This window comes from Lytechinus pictus, chromosome 17, assembly GCF_037042905.1.
Source record: "Lytechinus pictus isolate F3 Inbred chromosome 17, Lp3.0, whole genome shotgun sequence".
NCBI classification, from domain to species: domain Eukaryota; kingdom Metazoa; phylum Echinodermata; class Echinoidea; order Temnopleuroida; family Toxopneustidae; genus Lytechinus; species Lytechinus pictus.
In genome coordinates this window covers 21,897,716-21,920,691 of record NC_087261.1, presented here as the reverse complement: position 1 = coordinate 21,920,691, position 22,976 = coordinate 21,897,716, and the positions used below count along the sequence as shown (strand labels likewise).

The 22,976-nt window shown below is 35.7% G+C and overlaps 1 protein-coding gene across 1 annotated transcript; it reads left to right on the top strand.

The window, feature by feature from the left end:
• Positions 1-1,985: 1,985 nt before the first annotated feature.
• LOC129280103 (DNA excision repair protein ERCC-6-like) lies at positions 1,986-18,961 on the top strand. The gene is made up of 4 exons (XM_054916156.2): positions 1,986-2,024; positions 2,514-2,725; positions 8,031-8,162; positions 17,883-18,961. The coding sequence occupies exons 1-4, from the start codon at positions 1,986-1,988 to the stop codon at positions 18,076-18,078; spliced, it is 579 nt and encodes a 192-aa protein (XP_054772131.2). The 3' UTR covers positions 18,079-18,961.
• Positions 18,962-22,976: the final 4,015 nt, after the last annotated feature.

Below are 22,976 nucleotides of genomic sequence, written 5' to 3'. Positions count from 1 at the left end.
TTAACCCTAAAACATTTGTCTAGAATTAAATGTCATGATTATGAATAATATGATATATAAACTACATATTTTCTCAAACTTTTCTAAGCGGAATCACTGCATAAACATAAACACATTAATATAGCACAAATTTTGGCCATTTATTGTATATAGGCCTATAGTAATCAATATTCATGAGTAACTAATATTCCCAGCATTTTCCTGATATTACCATATGATATTACTCCATTTACGCAATATTAATGGGTTCCGCATGGGTTGGAGGTCTCGTTTGGGTCCTATATATGGGCCCCATGTGGGTTCAAGTATGTTTTCATCTGGATTCCATGTGGGCCCCTATAGGACCCAGATAAGAACCATATGTGATCCAGATACTTTGCTGTCTGGGAATGGAAGCGTTTCAACATTACCCATTACCCCTTTTCAACCTGTTGTAACTCGGTTTAAATGTCGATTTCATCAGGATGATAACAATATTTTTTTTGGGGAATTGAAGATTTCGCTGGGATTGCTGTAAGATTATTATTACTCAAGTTTACAAGGTTATTACCAATGGAAACCATTTAACATTACTCATATCGCCTTTCATCACCATGTTGTAACTCGGAAAAATGTCGGTTTCATAAGAATAGCCCCCCACTTGGCAATTTGTTACCAATTACCAATTTTATCTGATATTACCGGTAATATCACCCGGAAATTTGAGTAACACCATATTACCGTTATTACCATGCTATTACCGAAATTATAATTCCTGTTGCTACGTACCTGTTACTATTACCCCCCTGATGAAGCCGACAGTTACCTAGTTACAACAGGGTGATGATGGGTAATGTTGAATGACTTTGATTGGTTACAACATTGCAAACTTTAGTAATTATAGTAATCTTACAGCAATCCCAGCGAAACTTTCAAAAGTCCAAAAAATTACTGTTATCACCCTGATGAAACCCACATCTTACCGAGTTACAACTGGGTGATGAGGGGTAATATGGTAATTAATGATGAATTGCTTGATTGGTTATAACATTGCAGACTTTAGTAATATCGATCAGTATCCCATGCAACAAAAAATACTGTTATAGGGATCGGGTCTCGGACTCGGGATGGATTAGTGGTGGTACTTTCGGCTCTAACTTCAGGCTAACGTTAGGCCTAGTAATCCATTCACTGCATATGCACATGCGTACGTCAGCTAGATTTTACTCTTAGATCGTTATTTAATAGCGTTAGATCTACCATAGAAAATTTGATAACAAGTGCGTCTCCACAAAAAGACTAGCACATTTCAGAGCTTGAGCGACAGAGCCTTCACTCAGTTATACACAAGGCATTTGTAGACTGCATATATATTTAGACCATGTTATGTATTATGACCTCGCCCAACTTGGCCCTTCAGCATTTTATTGTTTAGCCGGGCCCTTAATTTAAGGAATTCGGAAGAGTTTGCACAGCAGACGCTATATACAATTGGCTATTATAATTATCATTATTATTATTATCATTATCATTATTATTATTATTATATAGAACTAGTTACACAATTGCCTATATTTCGAGCACGAAATTAAAAACTTAGTAATTTGTAAAATGCTTATGGATCAATTACATTTTGTTGATCAAGAGAGTTTACTCGGCGATTGAAATAGCTATGCAGAACCGCGTGTTAAACATTCACATGCGCATTACATGCATGTTCTGATCTGCGCACTGTACTTAATAACGTTCGGAAGAGTTTGCACAGCAGACTAGCAATCACGCGGGCTGCATGCGCTTGAATGCATGCATTCTTTTGGTTGGGGAATTCCATGGGGTAATCCCCTGGGGGATTCCCCCATCTCGCTCTGGACCCACTAAAATTGGGCTGAACTTGATTACATGTACTCCGCTATACAGTTAAGTTAGGTTGTTAGCTAACTATAACTTACCTGTGACTCAATAAAATTTGATATGATGGAGATCTATTTTTCCAATTTGTGTTAAGGATGACTGCGTGCATGATGGAAGAGTCAACCAGGTTTCAGGTAAAGCTGTTTATATCGGGAAAATTATGACACGGAACTGATCGTTAGCTTCCATCTTTTTACTTTAATAGCCAAGAGAGTCTGGCATGGCAAAAGGGGTTTCAAGATGTCAATTGTCATTATTTTTTTTGTATTTTTTAAAGGGGGGCCGGGGGTTCCAATCTAATTAAATTGAAGTTAAAATATTTTTTAGTCATATATAGTTTTTCAAATTGTCATTTCATTAATGCATGGATGCCTTTTTTCAGCACATTTTTGCCCATGGATTCCATGCAGAAATGCTAGATATAATCATGGATTCTAGTGTTTTCTTCTATTTTAAAGTGTTATGAATTATATCCCTGTTGATGTCGTATTCAGTCAGAAGTTATACATTAGTTCATCTTCTCTTGTAAACTAAACTAAAATGATTTGCAGCGGCTATTCTGCTTCTAAATTTGATCTTATGTTGATATCTTACAAGATTTTTTACCTTCTCTTCAAATGCAGGCAAGTGAAAGAGAGATCATACTAGTAGATGATAATGATTATCCTAATGATATCGGAGAAAGCGATATATTCGGCAATGTTCACGTTGGGGAAGGCCTCTACCTCAATAAGGATGTTTACGAGAGACTATACGGTTACCAGAAAAAGGCTCTTCTCTGGTTCTGGGACCTCCACCGGAAGAAAAAGGGCGGCATTCTCGGTGATGATATGGGGTAAGATGGGGGTTTATTTGCGGAAGGATGAACATGGGAGGGTGATAGTAAGGAAGAGGGGCCTGATCAGCATTACCATCACCATCACATGCTATGATGTATACCAATCATCACAATCGCCAACATGTTTTTACTACCAGCAATATCAGCATCGTCCTTATTTATAATCATCATAACCATCACCGCCATCGTTTATCATCACTAACCACCATCATCACCACTACCATCGATTAAAACATCATGGACATAATAATCAGTCGCTGCCACCATCCTCCTCTTCATAGAGGTTTATTTCCAATACGTCTAATAGTCCGGTCTGTTAGCGTAAAAAATACCCTACTTGTGGACACGGTGGACAAAAGCATGATTTTTTCTCCAGACCTTTGTTTATGTATAAGAGTTAAAAATAGGGTATGCTCCAAAAAATCTGGCTGCAGGAACAAAGAAAAAATGGGTGAAAATGTCAGAATTTATGAGTTTAGATTGGTCTGATATATAGACTAGCAATAGTGCAAAACTCAATTGCAGTGCATTATTTTGCATTGGTTTAGTTCTCGAATTCAGACCCTTTTTGAACAGATGTTCTGTTTGTCCTCGCATCTCAATGCACCAAATAACTGAATGCAGATGCTAAACAAGCCGAAGGGTGGCGGTGGAGGGGGTTGAATGTTGGTGTGTATTTACATATTTGGCCTTGGGGTAAAGATGTGCAAGACACATTTTTTGCATGTGTTGGAAATTGTGTTGCCATGGTAACAGGTTATTATGACAAAATAAGGTAAAAATCTTGCAGTTAGAACTACTTCCTCTGTTTTCATCCGATTCTCATGAAATTTGGCACACACATTGGTCTTGAGGTGAAGATGTCTAAGACACATTTTTGTGTGTCTTTGAGAAATCTTGTTGCCATGGTAACAACATATTATATGGTGAAAATTAGGAAAAAAACTTAAATTCAAACTGCTTCATCAGTTTTCAATCAATCCACATAAAATTTGGCACACACATTGCTATTGGAGTAAAGATGTACAAGGCACTGTTTGTGTGTGTTTCAGAAATGGTGTTGCCATGGTAACAACATATTATATGGCAAAATTAGGTAAAAACCTTGCAATTTGAACTGCTTCATCAGTTTTGAAACAATTTTCATAAAATAGGGCTCACACACTGGCCTTGAGGTAAAGATGTGCAAGAACTTTTTTTTGCATTTGTCAGAGAGTGCATTGCCATGGTAACCACATATGACAGCCAGAAATGCGGGGAAAACTCATTGTGGATCAATTTACTTCTCAGTTTTCAGCCTGTGCTCATAAAAGTTGACAAAAATATTCATTTTGGGTAAAGATTCATATTCAGTGTTAAAGGGGAATCCAGCCTTGGTCATAAAATGTTGTGTGGAAAAAGAGAAAAATAAGAATGGTGACAGTTTGATAGAAATCGGACATGCAAAATAAAGTTATGGCTGCCTTTAAAAAAATCAAGATCCCTAAGACTACTAGTATGTAGATTTCAAATTGGCAACTGGGTAAGTAAATTATGACAAGGGGCGAGGCCGCAAGGACAACTTTCCCATAGGCCTTGTACTTAATTATCAGGATTTTTGGTTTTCTCCTAAATCCCTATTCCATTGGGGCCGTAATATAAACCCGGTAGTATATTGTTTTATGTCCTCATGACAGAAAGATATACTTTGAAGTAAAACGTTTGAAAAAAGACATTTTAGCCAAAACCAGTACATGGAAGAGTGGTCCTTGCCTTTAATACATCACTATGACATCACATATGCGGCCAATTTGAAGTCTCCATGGGTATAGTGATTACCAATGTTTACAACTTTTATATTCACAACTTTCTTATGGTTTGTCCGATATTGTTCTAACTTCGACCTATAAACTTGTCTGATTTTCCCTTTTCCTCTAAAAACAAGTGTTTATTTGGATTGGATTCCCCTTTAACGTCATATAATAGCGCAGGGTATTAATCACCTTCAATAATATTTATAGGTTCTTTTTTTGGGGGGCGGAGGAGGTCCTTAAAAACTGACAACATAAAAATATAGAAGGTTAAAGGCTATGACCATTAGGAACTGAAACACTCTTTAAAAAAGCACCCCTTCCATTTTTTTTTGGGGGGGGGGGCTTTAGAAAATTGCCACATAAAGATTAAAATGAAATTATTACGACTAGGAACTTAACCCCCCCCCCCCAAAAAAAAAGGGGGGGGGGAAGAAAAATCCTTTACACTTCAGCGTATTAATTTAAAGCCTTAAACATTCTGCTTTGATAAAAGATAATTTCCTGTGCCAAATTTATAATCAATGTTTTATTTATCTTCTACTCAGTCCTTGTTCATTTCAGTTCCTACCCTGACTTTCTTACATCACTTTTTGCACTTTTGGGCCTTACCATACCTTCTTCTTGTTTTGTTTCCTCTCTCCCCCTCTTTGTCTCCCTCATTTTTCTTAGCTATTTTAATTCATTATTATCTAGCAACAGTTATTCCATTTTGAATGCTTACACCTACACCGAAATATAATACCATGACATTTTTTTCTTCATAATCTTTTAAACTCCATCTTGGCTACAATCTGTCCTGAATAATACTATTTTGATGTCAGATTTTAAGGACCCCTAAACCTAGAAATATTAGTGAAGGTGATTAATACCCCCACAATCTGGCGTGAACATTTTAATGCAGTTTAGAACAGCGCTTCTCAACAGGTGCTTCGCGGCCCACCACCAGTGGGCCGCGATAAGCTGAAGAGAGAGAGAAAAAAAATAGGGGAAAACTATAGTATACACATATACCTGTCTGAACATGTTAAAATATTTTGTCCGATCGGTCTACTTGGGTCAAACAAAATATAAGCACACTTTTTTGGTATCATGCATGCTGCAAAGCATATACATGCACACTTTACTATATGATGTTTTCGATCTAACTTTGATGTAAACCTCATGTGCATGCATATTGTGTATGTAGTTAATTGTCGCCCATTTACCGGACATTTCGAATGCAGATTAGTTCTCAAACAGCTTGTTGCGAATGTGCTTCATCAAAATTTACGTTTTCTTAAATTTTGGGTAGGTGGGCCTCGAAAAAAAAAAGAGAGTCAAAGTGGTCCTCGAGTAAAAAAAAGGTTGAGAAGCACTGGTTTAGAAGACATTTAAAATTTAATATGAATCTTTACCCCAAGATGAATATTTCTTCCAACTTTTATGAGCACTGACTAAAAACAGAGGAAGTAGTTTGATCCACAATGAGTTCCCTGCATTTCTGGCTATCATATGTGGTTACCATAGCAATGCACTCTCTGACAAATGCACACAAAAAATGGTTCTTGCACATCTTTACCTCAAGGCAAATGTGTGAGCCAAATTTCATGAGAATTGGTTCAAAACTGATGATGTAGTTCAAATTGCAACGTTTTTACCTTAATTTTGCCATATAATAAGTTGTTACCATGGCAACATCATTTCTGAAACACACACAAAAAGTGCCGTGTACATCTTTACTTTTATACCAATGTGTGTGCCAAATTTCATCGATCGCCCCACCAATGAAAATCGCCCCACCAATGAAAATATTGGGGGGGCAAACATATCGTTTTGCCCCCCCCCAATAATTCCGCATGTGTGAAAAATAAAATAAGATTGTAATGTTACACAGAAATCAGCAAGCGAGATCGAAATACACAACTCGTTCTTTATTTAAAATCATGCTCAAAATGTCCGCTTTTCAGATTGGAATATAAAAATGTTCAGCTCGCGCTTCGCGCTCGCATCATTTCTCTAGCAAAAACCCATACTTTTCATGATTAATAGGTGAATAGAATGTCCCGTCTTCAGTTCTAAGCCTCAAAATAACTCGCGGTTCGATTTGCAATAATCTTTTGTTGGATATATATCTTGTTCTTAATTAAAAACGTCCATTAAACTCAATTTTTTCCTGATCAAAATATCAAAATTTTCAGCTCGCGCTTCGCGCTCGCATCTATTGTTTTTTAGATACCCATCTTTAAATTAATCATTGGTACCAAAAATGCATAGAATATCAAGCTTACAGGTCAGAATATAAAGAAATTTCACCTCCGGCTCTCGGCACTTGCATTATCTGTGTAGTGAGATATGTATCCTCATGACAAACAGTCCTAAACAGGCACCTTTTTCCTGTTATCAGATCAGTATACAAAAAAATTTCAGCTCGCGCTTCGCGCTCGCATTAATTTGTTGGTGAGATATGTGTCTCTATCTCATGAGTCATATATATATATATATATATATATATATATATATATGTGTGTGTATGTGTGTGTGTGTGTGTGTATTGATATATATATGGGCATATAAGGGTGTGTGTGTGTGTGTGTGTGTGTGTGGGTGAGTTTGTTTTGTGTGATCGAGCTCCTTTGGAAAGTTGATTCATGATTTTGCCCCCCCCCAATCTGAAAAATGGATCGACGCCCCTGACCCTCATCATCACCATTATCATCATCATACTCTTATCATTGTTATCTTCACAATCAAAATCATCATCATCATCATCAGTCGTTTTCTGCCGTGGCAAACCTCTTTTCCTGTCTTGCACTTTTTTATTCAAAGTAACCTTATTTTTCACGTCTAAAAAGCATTTACTCTTTAGTGTATGTACATAAACATTTTTAAATCAAATTAACATTATTTATTGCGCCATCTTTATTGATCTATTGATCTCTTGATATGAACTTTGATTAGCTTCGATCATTACACATTAGTTCACATCATCATCAGAAGGCGTCGTGGTCTAGTGGTTACGACTCGTCTTTCAATCTGAGGGATGTGGGTTCGAATCCCAGCCATGGCGTGTTTTTCTTCAAGAAATTTACCCACATTGTGATGCACTCAACCCAGGTGAAGTAAACGGGTACCCAGCAGGATTAATTCCTTGAAATGCACTGAGCGCTGGAAGGCTGCTTGAAGTCAAGGTGGCCACAATGCGCCTCGGAATAGATTATTTATAGATAGATGGTGCAATATAAATGCTTGTTATGATCATGATATCTTTAAATGGTATTTCGTTATAATAAGAGTGTATTTTCAGTACAGAGATTTGAGGGGGGGGGGGCGTACCAAGGCCTACTTTTGTATGGTTCAGCAATGCACATTTCAACATTTTCATTGCATTTAAGGACAATGCCGAGGGTCGTGCCAAGGTCCTATGCGTCTATCATATACCATCTCTTCCTGATTATCTGTATTGCAATTTGCAGCATAAATTACTTGTAAATTGTAATATAAATTATATTGTATTTTCTCCCCTCCCCCAGACTCGGCAAGACAATTCAAGTGATTGCATTCCTGAGGAGTTTGACAGAAACAATACCATCATTAAAACTGAGAGTACTCCTTGTTTTACCCGCTACTTTGATTGAAAACTGGATAAGAGAGTTCAATAATTGGTAGGTACAGGGTCAATACTAGTGGTGGATCGGGGGGGGGGGGGGGGGGGGGGGTCATCCGGCCCGTGCCCCCCCCCCCATTTGAGCACCATAATCAATAGTTTTTGTCTCACCTGCATAGCAGAGTGAGACTATAGGCGCCGCTTTTCCGACGGCGACGGCGGCGGCGACGGCGGCGTCAACACCAAATCTTAACCTGAGGTTAAGTTTTTGAAATGACAGCATAACTTAGAAAGTATATGGACCTAGTTCATGAAACTTGGCCATAAGGTTAATCAAGTATTACTGAACATCCTGCCTGAGTTTCATGTCACATGATCAAGGTCAAAGGTCATTTAGGTTCAATGAACTTAGACCATGTTGGGGGAATCAACATCAAAATCTTAACCTAAGGTTAAGTTTTTGAAATGTCATCATAACTTAGAAAATATATGGACCTAGTTCATGAAACTTATACATAAGGTTAATCAAGTATCACTGAACATCCTGCATGAGTTTCACATCATATGACCAAGGTCAAAGGTCATTTAGGGTCAATGAACTTTGGCCGAATTGGGGGTATCTGTTGAATTACCATCATAACTTTGAAAGTGTGTTGGTCTAGTTCATAAAACTTGGACATAATAGTAATCAAGTATCACTGAACATCCTGTGCGAGTTTCAGGTCACATGATCAAGGTCAAAGGTCATGTAAGGTCAAAGAACTTTGGCCACGTTGGGGGTATTTGTTGAATTGCCATCATATCTCTATAAGTGTATTGGTCTAGTTCATAAAACGTGGAAATAAGAGTAACCAAGTATCACTGAACATCTTGTGCGAGTTATAGTAGTTTTCAAAATCAGCACTGCTGCTATATTGAATCGCGTGATGCAGGTGAGACGGCCAGAGGCATTCCACTTGTTAATGTAAATATGCTGTTCTTACACAAGTGTGCCCCTCCCCCTTTTAAAAGCATATATTTTTGATGGGAATGTGTCGTCTATACAATTTAGGACCTTTTTTTTGGGGGGGGGGGGCTTTTGGATTGTGATGTAAAACTGACTCGAGATGCGAGCAACGTAATGTTGTGACATAAGGCATATTTGTTATAATAATGGTTGTAACAGGGCCTCTGTTAATAAGCACTAATAACGTTTCTGTGTGGTCGGTACAAGTTGGTGACTATGTGGAACCAGGTGGGTGTTTCATTCAACTTATACTGCTTATACATGTAATGTACGAACAGTTAGGTAACTATGAACAAGTCATATTTTCTTGTACTTGTTCATAGTTACCTAACTGTTCGTACATAACATGTATAAGCAACTTTATGAATGGCTGGTGATTTTTCTTGCGAAAATGGTGCAACAAGAGACTTTCATTGGTGTTGATTAAATTCCTAAGAAAGGGTCAGCACTCGTCATTAAAATTTATGAAACATCCACCTGACTACTGGGCTATTAAAGGGATTCATACAGCCATATCTTTAGCCCACATGAACTAAATCCCACAAAATTTGGATTGTGGATGTTTTTCATATAATTAGATGCAGACAAAAAAATATTTTGTGACATCATCGTTCAGTACTGTTCGTCGGGTAGATATGATCAAAATTATTGCATGACCGTCAAGTTGGGTATGACTGCGATTTTTTTGCTGGAAGTTGTAGTATAAGATATCTACTTCAAGAATCCGACGGGTGCCACCTGGGGCCCGTTGCAGAAAGAGTTGCAATCAAACGCATCTCTAAAAATCAAGCGCAACTTCATTTTCAACCAATCAACAGCGCGCATTTTGGACTTGCGATTGATTTTTTTGACTTGCGTTTAAACGCAACTCTTTCTGCAACGGGCCCCAGGGCACCCTTGGGCATTTTTTTTTATTGACGTCATAGGCCACGCCCACTTTTTCACATACCTCTTAAATATGAATTTCATATTTTAAGGAATAAACATGTCATGTTTGGTGTCAAATTAAAGCTAATGAAAAATCAAATGTAAATTTATGGAGCACTGGACATTTAAATCAGGCATAGGTCAGTTAAAGGAAGAGTACCTTTGATAATCATGCTCTTTTGCTGACTTGTCAGTTGGGGGTTGGGGGTGTAGGATCATGATCTTTGAAGCATCTGTCTTCTTGCTAAATAATGAGAAGTAGTACTAAGAAATTTTAGAGAGACCATTACATTTGTTATATTAGTTAAGAAAGATGAAAAGTATAAATACCTCACCTTTAATTGATCCAGTACACTTCTTAAGCATCGGACTTTACAAATTAAGATCTTATTCGAGCAACAAGTTTAGAGTGGAAAACTTTCCCTTGCCAAATTGACACATAGGAATTAGGAATTAAAAGATTAAAAGAACTTCCTTGTCGATACAAGTCGGCGTCACCTTGTACTTTTAAGGAGTAATGCAGTTGCTGGTCTCCCGTCGAATCATGTATTTCATATACTGCAAGTGTGAATCGAAGTAACACAGATCTAGCAGAGGCATGTAGTTGAGATTGTTGGTGAAGGGGAATCCTATGAGCATCTGGTCGAAGAGGTATGGTACAGAGGTTGGTTGTGAGAGGAATATAACAGGACATGGTGTAAAATGTTAAATTAGTGTAGATTATTTGGAATCCCATGAAATTTTTTGATACAAAAAGATAAATTAAATGTTTTGTATAAAGTCATGTGAAACTTGAGCGATCATCAACCTTTCATGCGTGTAAATGACCTAAAAGTCACCTTTACATGTGCTTCATTTTTTTAAGCTTTGAATGGACATTCCATTTTCCATATGCTTTAATTTGATACCAAACATGATATGTTTATTTTGTACTTTAGATAAGTCATAATAATTTTTTTAATAGGTATATAGACTTACGTAAAAAGGATGGTGGGGGTTATAACATTAAAAAAATGACGTTGCCTAAGGTTGCCAAAGTAGCCTTCGTCAGATTCTTAATCTGCACATCCTCAACATAACTTTCAGCCAAAAATAGACCTACATAAATAATGCCCAACTTGTTTGTATTCCAAACATGACATATTTCACATTATTTGTTGCATTACTTCATTTGTGACCAAATTTGACCTTTTATGGCCCTAAATGACCTTTACCCTGGATACGATTTAAATGCGTAGCGATTCATATTAGGTGGATTTTATTTTGCATTTTATTTAATATGATTTCAAACATGATATGTTTATTCCGCTAAATAGAAAAGTCATATTTAAGAGGAATGTAACTGAACGTTGGTGTGGTTTATGACGTCAGAAAAATAAAATTCCTTAGGATGTCAAGGTAGCATCCATTGGATTCTTTGCAAAAGATGCTTATAATACCTAACTTGTTTGTATTTAAAGCATGGTATGATCCGCATTATATATCTTACTTATATTTGTAAGGCAATTTGACCTTTTATGACCTTAAACGACCTTTTACTATCTATTGCGTAATTTAAATGCCCAGTAATCCATATATTTGCATTTAATTTTTCATTAGCTTTAATTTGATACCAAACATGACATGTTAATTCCGCAAAATAGGAAAATCATATTTAAGAGGTATGTGAAAAAGTGGGCGTGGCCTATGACGTCAATGAAAAAAAAGTGTCCAAGGGTGCCCAGGGGAGCGTTTCATGAAAGGACTTGTCAGACGTTTTATCCGACAAGTCCTATTTTATACGACAGTTACCATAGTAACATTGCTTATCAGCCAATCAAAATCAAGGAAAGATGTCAGATCTGACAACATGTCGGACAAAATTGTTGATGAAACGCTCCCCAGGTGGCACCCGTCGGATTCTTGGAGTAGACACCCTATACTACAACTTCCAGCAAAAAAAAATTGCGGTCATACCAAACTTGACGAATATGTTGGGGTTCTACTTGACTATGTGTAGACCATGTGGCAATTAGAGTCTATTGCACCATATTGGAGTTTGTGCATGATGGAGTTGAATTTTCAAATACAGCTGCCTATTAAAACGGCAGCTCGATATCATGTTTGACGGTTACAAAAAAAAAGATAAATCATTCATGCAAATAGTGTTTTCATGTGCTTACAAAAGATTATTAAAGCTAACATGTGTAAAAATATTGTTCATTTCGACTTAGTGGAATTTGTGCAGTGCCCTTGTAAAGGTGGATAAGTTTCTTTTGGAACCCAGTTTACATAATTAAATTTATTTGATCTTAATCAGGCAAGATTTTTCATTTATTTTTCTCCGATGCTGGGTTTGACAAAATCAGACTCAATACATGAGCTCAACTGCACTACTGATTCGGTACTAGTCCAAATACTACCGGTATTATAATTAAAAACTGGAGCCAATAAGTAGCTTATCGATAAACAATGTCATAGTCAAATTCATTCAACACCATTTTTTGGCAGCCACGTTTTTCACTTGCACGAACATTTGAAAATTTCTATACAACATTCCGTTGCTCCAGCAGCTAAACCCTAAAAGAGCCGGGTTATTTTGGACCCCTATCACAGCCGACACTGTATGAAATACTATGACAGACCACCTAATTCGTCCTAATGACGAATTAAAATCTAGTGTTTTCTATTGTTTTTTCGATGGAAGTTGTTAATTGCAGACTTAATACTGATCATAAACAAAACAAACTTAAGTTTAATCAGTAAAGAAGAAATAATGATCATTTATTAATTTTTGGCTAAATACACAATTTGCATTGGATTTGTACAGGAATTCACGTTTTTGAGCAATTTTGGGTCTGACGTGCTCTTATATAATGTTGCGTAATTTCGTAACCGTGGCCGGGAATCGCAAATTTGGTCTCAAAAGTTGTGCGAGATTTGAAAGTAAAAAGTCAGCGAGCAGCACTGTTGAAAAATTTCGCGCGGCGGATTTACCGTGCACATGTATAGGGGGGGGGGGGGGGGGGGTGTTACACCCACAAATGTAATAATCGCCCACAAATGTAATAACGCCCACAAATGTAATAACACTTTCCCAAAAATGAAATAACGCCCACAAATGTAATAACACTTTACCCACAAATGTAATAATTTCACCCACAAATGTAATAATGCACTTTACCCACAAATATAATAATTTTTGATCGCCCACAAATGTAATAATGACTTTACCCACAAATGTAATAAATTTGAAGGGATTTTTGGCGAATCTGTTCTAAACTAAAATCCTACAGTAATGCGTTCATATAGCACAAAAGTGAAAAGTCTTTTTTCCAGACCCGGTTAATAAAACATTATAGTACAATTCCAAAGTCTTTTTCCAGACCCGGTTAATAAAACATTATAGTACAATTCCAAAGTCTTTTTCCAGACCTGGTTGTTTCAAAAATTATAATATACGTCCAAAGTCTTTTTTCCAGACCCGGTTGTTTCAAAAATTATAATATAAGTCCAAAGTCTTTTTTCCAGACCCGGTTGTTTCAAAAATTATAATATAAGTCCAAAGTCTTTTTTCCAGATCCGGTTGCTTCAAAAATTATAATATACGTCCAAAGTCTTTTTTCCAGACCCGGTTAATTCAAAAATAATAATATACGTCCAAAGTCTTTTTTCCAGACCCGGTTGGTTCAAAAATTATAATATACGTCCAAAGTCTTTTTTCCAGACCCGGTTAATTAAAAAATTATAATATACGTCCAAAGTCTTTTTTCCAGACCCGGTTATTTCAAAAATTATAATATACGTCCAAAGTCTTTTTTCCAGACCCGGTTGGTTCAAAAATTATAATATACGTCCAAAGTCCTTTTTCCAGACCCGGTTAATTCAAAAATTATAATGCAATTCCAAAGTTTTTTTTCCAGACCTGGTTAATTCAAAAATTACTGTATAATATACGTCGAAACTCTTTTTTCCAGACCCGGTTAATTCAAAAATTATAATATACGTCCAAAGTCTTTTTTCCAGACCCGGTTGGTTCAAAAATTATAATATACGTCCAAAGTCTTTTTTCCAGACCCGGTTAGTTAAAAAATTATAATATACGTCCAAAGTTTTTTTTCCAGACCCAGTTAATTAAAAAATTATAATGCAAGTCCAAAGTCTTTTTTCCAGACCCGGTTAATTCATAAATTATAACATAAGTCCAAAGTCTTTTTTCCAGACCCGGTTAAAAAAACATTATAGTACAATTCCAAAGTCTTTTTTTCCAGACCCGGTTAATTAAAAAATTATAATATACGTCCAAAGTTTTTTTCCAGACCCAGTTAAACAAAACATTATAGTACAATTCCAAAGTCTTTTTTCCAGACCCGGTAGTTTCAAAATTATTACAAGGCCAAACTAAGATAATGATATTCTAGTTGAATAAAATGAGAATCGAGCTTAGTCTTTTCTCCAGACCCAGTCAATTAAAACTGGTGGAAAAGTAACAAAGACCCCAACTCTCTTGTAAATGTTAAATAACATGGAAATATAGCGTAGTCTTTCATCCAGACCCAGATCTTTCAAATAACAAATGAATAATAATAATAATAATAAATTAGTAATAATAAAAAAGCAAACAACAACCCACGATCCTATTTATGTTGAATAACGTGGAAATATAGCGTAGTCTTTCCTCCAGACCCAGATCTTTCAAATAACAAATGAATAATAATAATAATAAATTAGTAATAATAAAAAAGCAAGCAAAGACCCACGATCCTATGTATGTTGAATAACATGGAAATATAGCGTAGTCTTTCCTCCAGACCCAGATCTTTCAAATAACAAATGGATAATAATAATAATAAATTAGTAATAATAAAAAAGCAAACAAAGACCCACGATCCTATTTATGTTGAATAACATGGAAATATAGCGTAGTTTTTCCTCCAGACCCAGATCTTTCAAATAAGAAATGATGAATAATAATAATAAATTAGTAATAATAAAAAAAGCAATCAAAGACCCACGATCCTCTTTATGTTGAAAACATGGATATATAGCGTAGTCTTTCCTCCAGACCCAGTTATAAAAGCCATTTAAAACACAACAACAACAAAACAAAGACCCTGCAATCTTATCAACATTGAATAACATGGAAATATGGTGTAGTCTTTCCTCCAGACCCAATTATTTCAAAGTAACCAAAATCATTATAAAGAATAACAGAATCTAAGGCCCAACTATCCTTCAAACTAAGAACCTTCAAACTAAGAATTTTCAATAAAAAATAAGTTTAGAGAGTTTTCTTTATTCCAGACCTTGTCATTTCAAAAATAAGATAAATGAAATCCTCATAACTAAGACTCAATCATATTCTTGTGCCTGTTCAAAATGAATAAGATGATTGGGGGAGTATTTCATCAACATTTATGTCCGACAAGTTGTCAGATCTGACAACTGTTCTTGATGTTGATTGGCTAAGAAGCAGTGCTACCAGTGTCGGATAAAACGTGAGACAACTCCTTTCATGAAATGCTCCCCGGGCTCTAAGTTTTTATGTTGTTTTTTTATTATAAATTTCTTTGCCTGGAAGAAAAAATGAATGTTTAATTGCATCATTTATTACAGGATGTTAGGCTGGAAGAGGGTTACATTTTTTTTTTCTGTTTTTTTTTTAAATAAACTGGTCTGGTCAAATTAAGTATGCGTTATCACAAGGGTTTTATAGTTTGGAAGATGCTGGGGTCTAAGTTTTAAGATTAATGTTTCGCTTAATTTGTATTTCAAAGAGAACTGGATGAGGGGTAACGACAACACTCTAAGCCCAAGCATTTTAAGTGCGTTTAATTTTGAAGATTGGTCTTAGCTGTGATTTTTTTTCTCAATATTTGTTTATCTTTTAAATAACCGGGTCTAGACGAAAGACTAAGCATAATACTCGTGTTATTCCACAAGAATAAGAATATGACAAAGTCTTTTGTTTTTAAGATTGTTTAAATCATTTTTAAATTACTGGGTCTGGAATAAAGACAACGCTCTAAACATGTGCTTTTCTACATGCATGGTCTTAATTTGGAGGATTGTTGGTTCTAAGATTCGTTTTTGGGGGTTGGGTTTTATTGATTTTTTATTCTTGAAATAATTGTGTCTGGAGAAAAGTCGATCTTCGGCAATCGGTCTTCATGTTATTCCACAGTAATTAGATTTTTGGTTATTCGTTTTAGAATATTTGTAAAAACTACTTTATTTTTTTTTAATAATAACCAAGTCTGGAGAAAGGATGTTTGCTTTACCCATGCATTATTACAATGTTTTGTAGGGGTCGTAGTTTTATTTTAAAAAACTGGGTGTGGGGTAAAGACATATTTTTTTTTACTGGGTGAAACTTTGAAAAATTGCTCTTAGATTTGAAGTTTTTTAATTCATTTTTTAATAGCCGGGTCTGGAGGAAAGACTTTGGACTTATATTGTAATTGTTAAATTATCCGGGTCTGGAAAAAAGACTTTGCACTTTTGTGCTATATGAACGCATTGCTATAGGGTTTAGTTTTTAGTTTTAAGTAACCGGGTCTGGAGAAAAGACTAAGCTTGATTCTCAATTTACCCTTAGCGCATATATTCACAATATACGCCATATAAGTTGAAACAACAACAAAGACATTAATTCCGCCAGTTTTAATTAACTGGGTCTGGAGAAAAGACTAAGCTCGATTCTCGTTTTTTTTTTCCACTGGAATATCATTATCGTATCTTAGTTTGGACTTATATTATAATTTTTTAAACAACCGGGTCTGGAAAAAAGACTTTGGACGTATATTATAATTTTTGAAACAACCGGGTCTGAAAAAAAGACTTTGGATTTAAATTATAATTTTTAAACAACCGGGTCTGGAAAAAAGACTTTGGATTTATATTACAATTTTTGAAACAACCGGGTCTGGAAAAAAGGCTTTGGACTTATATTATAATTAAAAAAAAAAAACGGGTCTGAAAAAAATACTTTGGATTTATATTATAATTTTTAAACAACCGGGTCTGGAAAAAAGACTTTGGATTTATATTACAATTTTTGAAACAACCGTGTCTGGAAAAAAGACTTTGGACGTATATTATAATTTTTTAATCAACCGGGTCTGGAAAAAATTTTTTGGACTTGCATTATAATTTTTGAATTAACCGGGTCTGGAAAAAAGACTTTGGACTTATATTATAATTTTGAAACAACCGGGTCTGGAAAAAAGACTTTGGACTTGCATTATAATTTTTGAATTAACCGGGTCTGGAAAAAAGACTTTGGACTTATATTATAATTTTGAAACAACCGGGTCTGGAAAAAAGACTTTGGACGTATATTATAATTTTTTAATCGACCGGGTCTGGAAAAAAGACTTTGGACTTATATTATGATTTTTGAAACAACCGGGTCTGAAAAAAAAGACTTTGGACTTGCATTATAATTTTTGAATTAACCGGGTCTGGAAAAAAAGACTTTGGACGTATATTATAATTTTGAAACGACCGGGTCTGAAAAACACTTTGCACTTTTGTGCTATATGAACGTATTATAATATAGGATTTTATTTTAGAACGGATTCGCCAAAAATCCTTTCAAATTTATTACATTTGTGGGTAAAGTCATTATTACATTTGTGGGCGATCAAAAATTATTACATTTGTGGGTAAAGTGCATTATTACATTTGTGGGTGAAATTATTACATTTGTGGGCAAAGTGTTATTACATTTGTTGGCGTTATTACATTTGTGGGTAAAGTGTTATTACATTTGTGGGTGCAACAGGGGGGGGGGGGAGGGCGGAATCCACCTCCCCCCACCGGGCCTTTTAGGGTTAAAGAATTTGAAATATATTTGTTTAATAGGGCTCCAAAGATGTGCCTGTACAAACTGCATGGAAATCTGTTAATGTACCAGAAAAGGTGTCTGTTGTACCAGGTTCAGATGACGGGCGGCATCTTACTGACCAGCTATGGCATTCTAAGAACATTAAAGTATGAACTTAGTCACAAGGAAGGACAACCCTTTGTCTGGGTGAGTATCAAGTCATTAGATGTATGATTTCGTATTAAAGCTAAAATTGAGTTCTTGGCCCCGTCGTACAAGGAGTTGCGATTGATCCGATCAACCACAAAGTTATGGATGGCCAGCAACGTCAACATCTAAAATGCAAATTTTTTCAAAATATTTTCTAGATATAATGTATATTCTTACATTCATCGTTCTCTTGAAGATTCACTATGATTCTCTAACGGTTAACTAAGGAGATAGTGCAAATATTTTTTGTAGAAAAATCATGGTAATTGGATGGATTCCCATACAATTCGGTGGAATTGAAAATACGGTGCGCCATCTATCGGCTGCAGCGGACAGGCCGAAATTCGCGATGCCCCATGGGAAAAGTCAACATCTCTTGGACGCACTAGTACTCAAGTACATGCATGCATGCAATAATTCAGCGCTGGCAGATGCGGCTCGACCAGATATGCTGTTTACTAGGGTCCATGAGGTGGGACAGAAATTTGCCGCATATTTCCGTGCAAAATGAAGACCATTTTTGGTGAATTCCTGCCATATGGTTTTCAGCACTGTGCGCTTCCTGCGCCCCCGCGTGGGATGTCGACCGTGAAGTTAATCAGTTGGCCTGTTCACTGCAACCGATAGATGGCGCACCATATTGTGAATCCACCGAATTGAAATTGATTGGATCAATCATAACTCTTTGTAAGATGGGGCCAGGTATAGAAATCTAATTAAAAGGTAGGAAGCATTCCTAAAGTGTCTATCATAAGCCGGCTACAATAATAATTTCTAGAACAGAAAGGCTTAACAGAAACAATACAGGCTTGCTTGAAAATATATATATTTCATTACTACTTGCTTTTCAAGGTTCATAGTTCATTTATTTCTTCCTTTCAAAAAAACATTCATTCATGGTAGTTATAAAAAAAATATAATAAAACAAATAGCAAGAAAAAAAAATAGATTGTCAGCGCTAAACATACATTGAGGTTGTTACATAAATCATATAGTTTACAGCACAGAGTATGATTCCGGAGACAAAAATTACACAAATTTCACATTCTGAAAGAAAGAGGGGACCTTAAAAAAGCTAGGCTTGTCAAGGCAAGGTCCCCAATAAGGAAACGATAAGTGTATAGATATTTTACATACTTTGAATGAGACTACACATCTAAATCTACATATGGAACGAAAAGGAAAGACGGAAATACAGAGAGAAATTAGCAAAAAAAAGACAAAGTGAGAATATGTATGAATTTATATACAGAATGAAAAAGAAAGATAAGAGAGGGATTATGAAATAAGGAGAAAGGGTTTATATACAAGGGAGAAAAGTCGTTGAGATGGCAAAGAGAGAGAGAGTTATATAAAGGAGGTGTATAAAGGAATTTATAAGATAAACGCCAAAAGAGGAGAGGAAAAAGAGGTGTACAACAAAAAACAATGGATTATAATAAATAATCTATTTTACACTAGATATTTTGAAGAGTTTTAGTTTACCTTTCAGCAAATGTAAATTAAGCTTACGTTTCAGGACCGACACACTGACAGAATGAGTTACTTCAATGGGAAGTGTGTTCTAAAACTTGGGACCAGTAACGGATAATGTATTCAAAACAAAGGTAGTTCTTATCCGTGGTATATGAAGAGCAGCTGCTTGTCTTGTGTTATTATTATGATTTGACAGTTTTTAATGAATAATTGAGCCAATGCATTTGGGAGAGTACCATTTCAAAATCATACGTGATTGAACCTAACTACAAAAGATAGATATCCTCTGTCTTTAATGATTTATTACTGTGTCGAAACAAAACATTAGTATGAGCACAATAATTAGCATGAAAAACAATTCGAATTGCCCTTTTCTGTGCGACATATATCTTTTCTAATTGTGTTCCCTGTGACTTGCCCCATGCTAACAAGATAAGGTAAAACAATAGAATAAGCAAAGTTTCTTTTGGTACAAAAGAACGCAATTTATAGAGATTACACCAGTATTTCTTAAAATAAATTTTACATACTGTTGCAATGAGACACCCAGGTCAACTTCTCATCAATTTGTAATCCAATGAACTTAGTGGATCTTACCTTTATAATGTCAACATTGTCAAACAATAAACCTTGTGGTAAAACTGACAGAGAATTACTAAAAAGCATATAGTTAGTTTTCTGAAGATTCAAAGACAACTTGTTTACATGGATCCACCGAACTAAATTTTCTAGTTTGGTGTTAAGCGTTGCTGACAAGGTATTGGGATCTTTATGAGAAAAAAAATAACTTGAATCATCAGCAAAAAAATGAATGACAAAACATCAGATGACAGACTAAAATCATTTATATACAGTATAAAGAGAAGGGGGCCAAAAAGATATCCCTGAGGGACTCCACACGATATGGTTTGATAACTTGAGTCGGTTCCATTTAACGATACATGTTTTCTGTCAATTAATAGTAACAACTGAACCAACTAAGAGCTATGCCCCTAATTCCATAATACTCTAGCTTACTGGAATTTCATGATCAACCGTATCAAAAGCTTTAGAGAAGTCCAAGAAAATGCCTATTGTGTGGTGAAAGATCGAGCCACTTTATCAATGAAATGCAGTATAGCATGGGTAGTGGTACGTTTTTCACAAAACCCAAACTGGTATTTCGAAAGTATTTCAGTCTTTTTTAAAAAGGTTACTGTTCTATTGTATACAAGTTTTTCAAAAGTTTTTTAGAAATATTTTTTAAATAATGAAATAGTTCGATAATTACTGACTGTTCTAGGATCACCCTTTTTGAAAATTGGCACCACCTTTATAGCAATTTTCATTCGTCTTGGCAAAATGCCAGATGTGAAAGATAGATTAAAAATGTGTACAAAGGGACTCACAGTACCATGCACAATATCTTTAATCTGCTCATTTCTAATACCATCAAACCCAGCACTCTTATTGCCTTTCAGCGAGGTCACAAGTCCCAACAGTTCAACTTTATTTGTCGGCAGTAAAAACAGGCTTTCTGTATTCGTCTCTCGCATGAAATCACGAAAGTTCTTCATTTGACGTCTAGGGATAGACTCCTGAAGTTTCAGCCAAATAATGCAAAAGGAATCATAAAACGTTTCTACTATAATTTGCCTATCTTTCACCGAACAACCATTTACCGCATACATTCGTAATTCCGAAGGTTCGGTTATTCCGAAGGTTCGTATTTCCGAAGGTTCGTAATTCCGAAGGTTCGTAATTCCGAAGGTTCGTTAGTCCGAAAACGAAATGAGGTTCATAATTCCGAAGGTTCGTCAGTCCGAAAACAAAATAAGGTTCGTAATTCCGAATGTTCGTCAATCCGAAAACGAAATGAGGCTCGTAATTCCGAAGGTTCGTTAATCCGAAAACGAAATGAGGTTCGTAATGCCGAATGTTCGTTAGTACGAAAACGAAATAAGGTTTGTTAATCCGAAAATTAAATAAGGTTCGTATTTCCTAAAGTGAAATTCATTTTGGTAACAAAAACGGTGTTTTAACACAATATTATGAATAATAGTAATAACCAGGGACCTGGGAACGATTTTTTCAGTGGGGGTGCTGAAATCTCTCCTCAAAGGTGGGGGGGGGGGGGGGGACACAATTGAGTTTTCCATAATTGCACACACACACACTCAAGGGTACCACACACACACCCTTATACACACAAACACACCCCCACACACACACACACACACACACATATATATATATATATATATACATATATGACAGTCACTTCTTAGCTTTCTTCTTACAAAAGAACATAGATATATAATTATTTGCGGGGGGGGGGGATTTCATGTATTTTGTCCTGAAAATTGAACATTTTGAGCAATGTTTGTGGTCCTGAACAAGATGCGTATGTAACAAATAATAACTGCGAACGTGATCAGCGCAAGCAGATATCTTTTATATACGCTCTGGCCTAATCGAAAGGAACGTGTTATAAGGACTGTTTGCAGTTACCCATTAAGACGATACATATATCAACAATCAAGTAATGCGAGCGCGAAGCTCGAGCTGAAAATTTTGACATTCCGACCTAAATACTGAACATTCTAAGCACTTTTTGTAATCATGAACAGGATATATAGGTATATAAATATACAATTGATGCGAGCGCGAAGCGCGAGCGGAAACAAAATCGAGATTTTAGAAAAAAAAAACGAGACATTCTAAGCAGTTTTCTTATCATGAAGAGGATAGGTATATAACTATACAATTGATGCGAGCGCGAAGCGCGAGCGGAAATAAAAATGAGATTTCAGACCTAAAAACAGGACATCTTAATCACTTTTCTAATCATGAAGAGGATAGGTATATAACTATACAATAAAATTGATGCGAGCGCAAAGCGCGTGCGGAAACAAAATTGATATTTCAGACCTATAAACGGGACATTCTATTTATGTTTTGTAAATCAAGAAAATGATGGGTAATTGGATATATTCTGATATTAATAATGTGAGCGCGAAGCGCGAGCAGAATTTTTTTGATATTCTGATTTGAAACTCCGCATTGAATGTAATATGGTTTGAACAGATTTTCAGCCGAATATAATAGAGATTTGATCAAAATCCGACAAGGATTATCAAAATTATTGCATTTTAAAGATTAGCCTTATTCCGGTGAAACAGTTTTAAGCATGTCTTCATTAATATTCAATGAGCAAACTGATGATGTCATATCCCCACTTGTTCTTTTGTATTTTATTATATAGAATTAGGTTTATTAAATATTTTCCCTTCAAGAACCAAAAACAGTTGGATTGACAACTGATTTAGTCCATAAGATATTCTTTGCTGCATCTTATTTCATTATAAGGGAGACATATCATTCACACTGGTACGAAAAAATGAAACAATTTTGATTCCATGTAATAACACAAGAAACAGGATAGTGGGGATGTGGCAACTTCAACC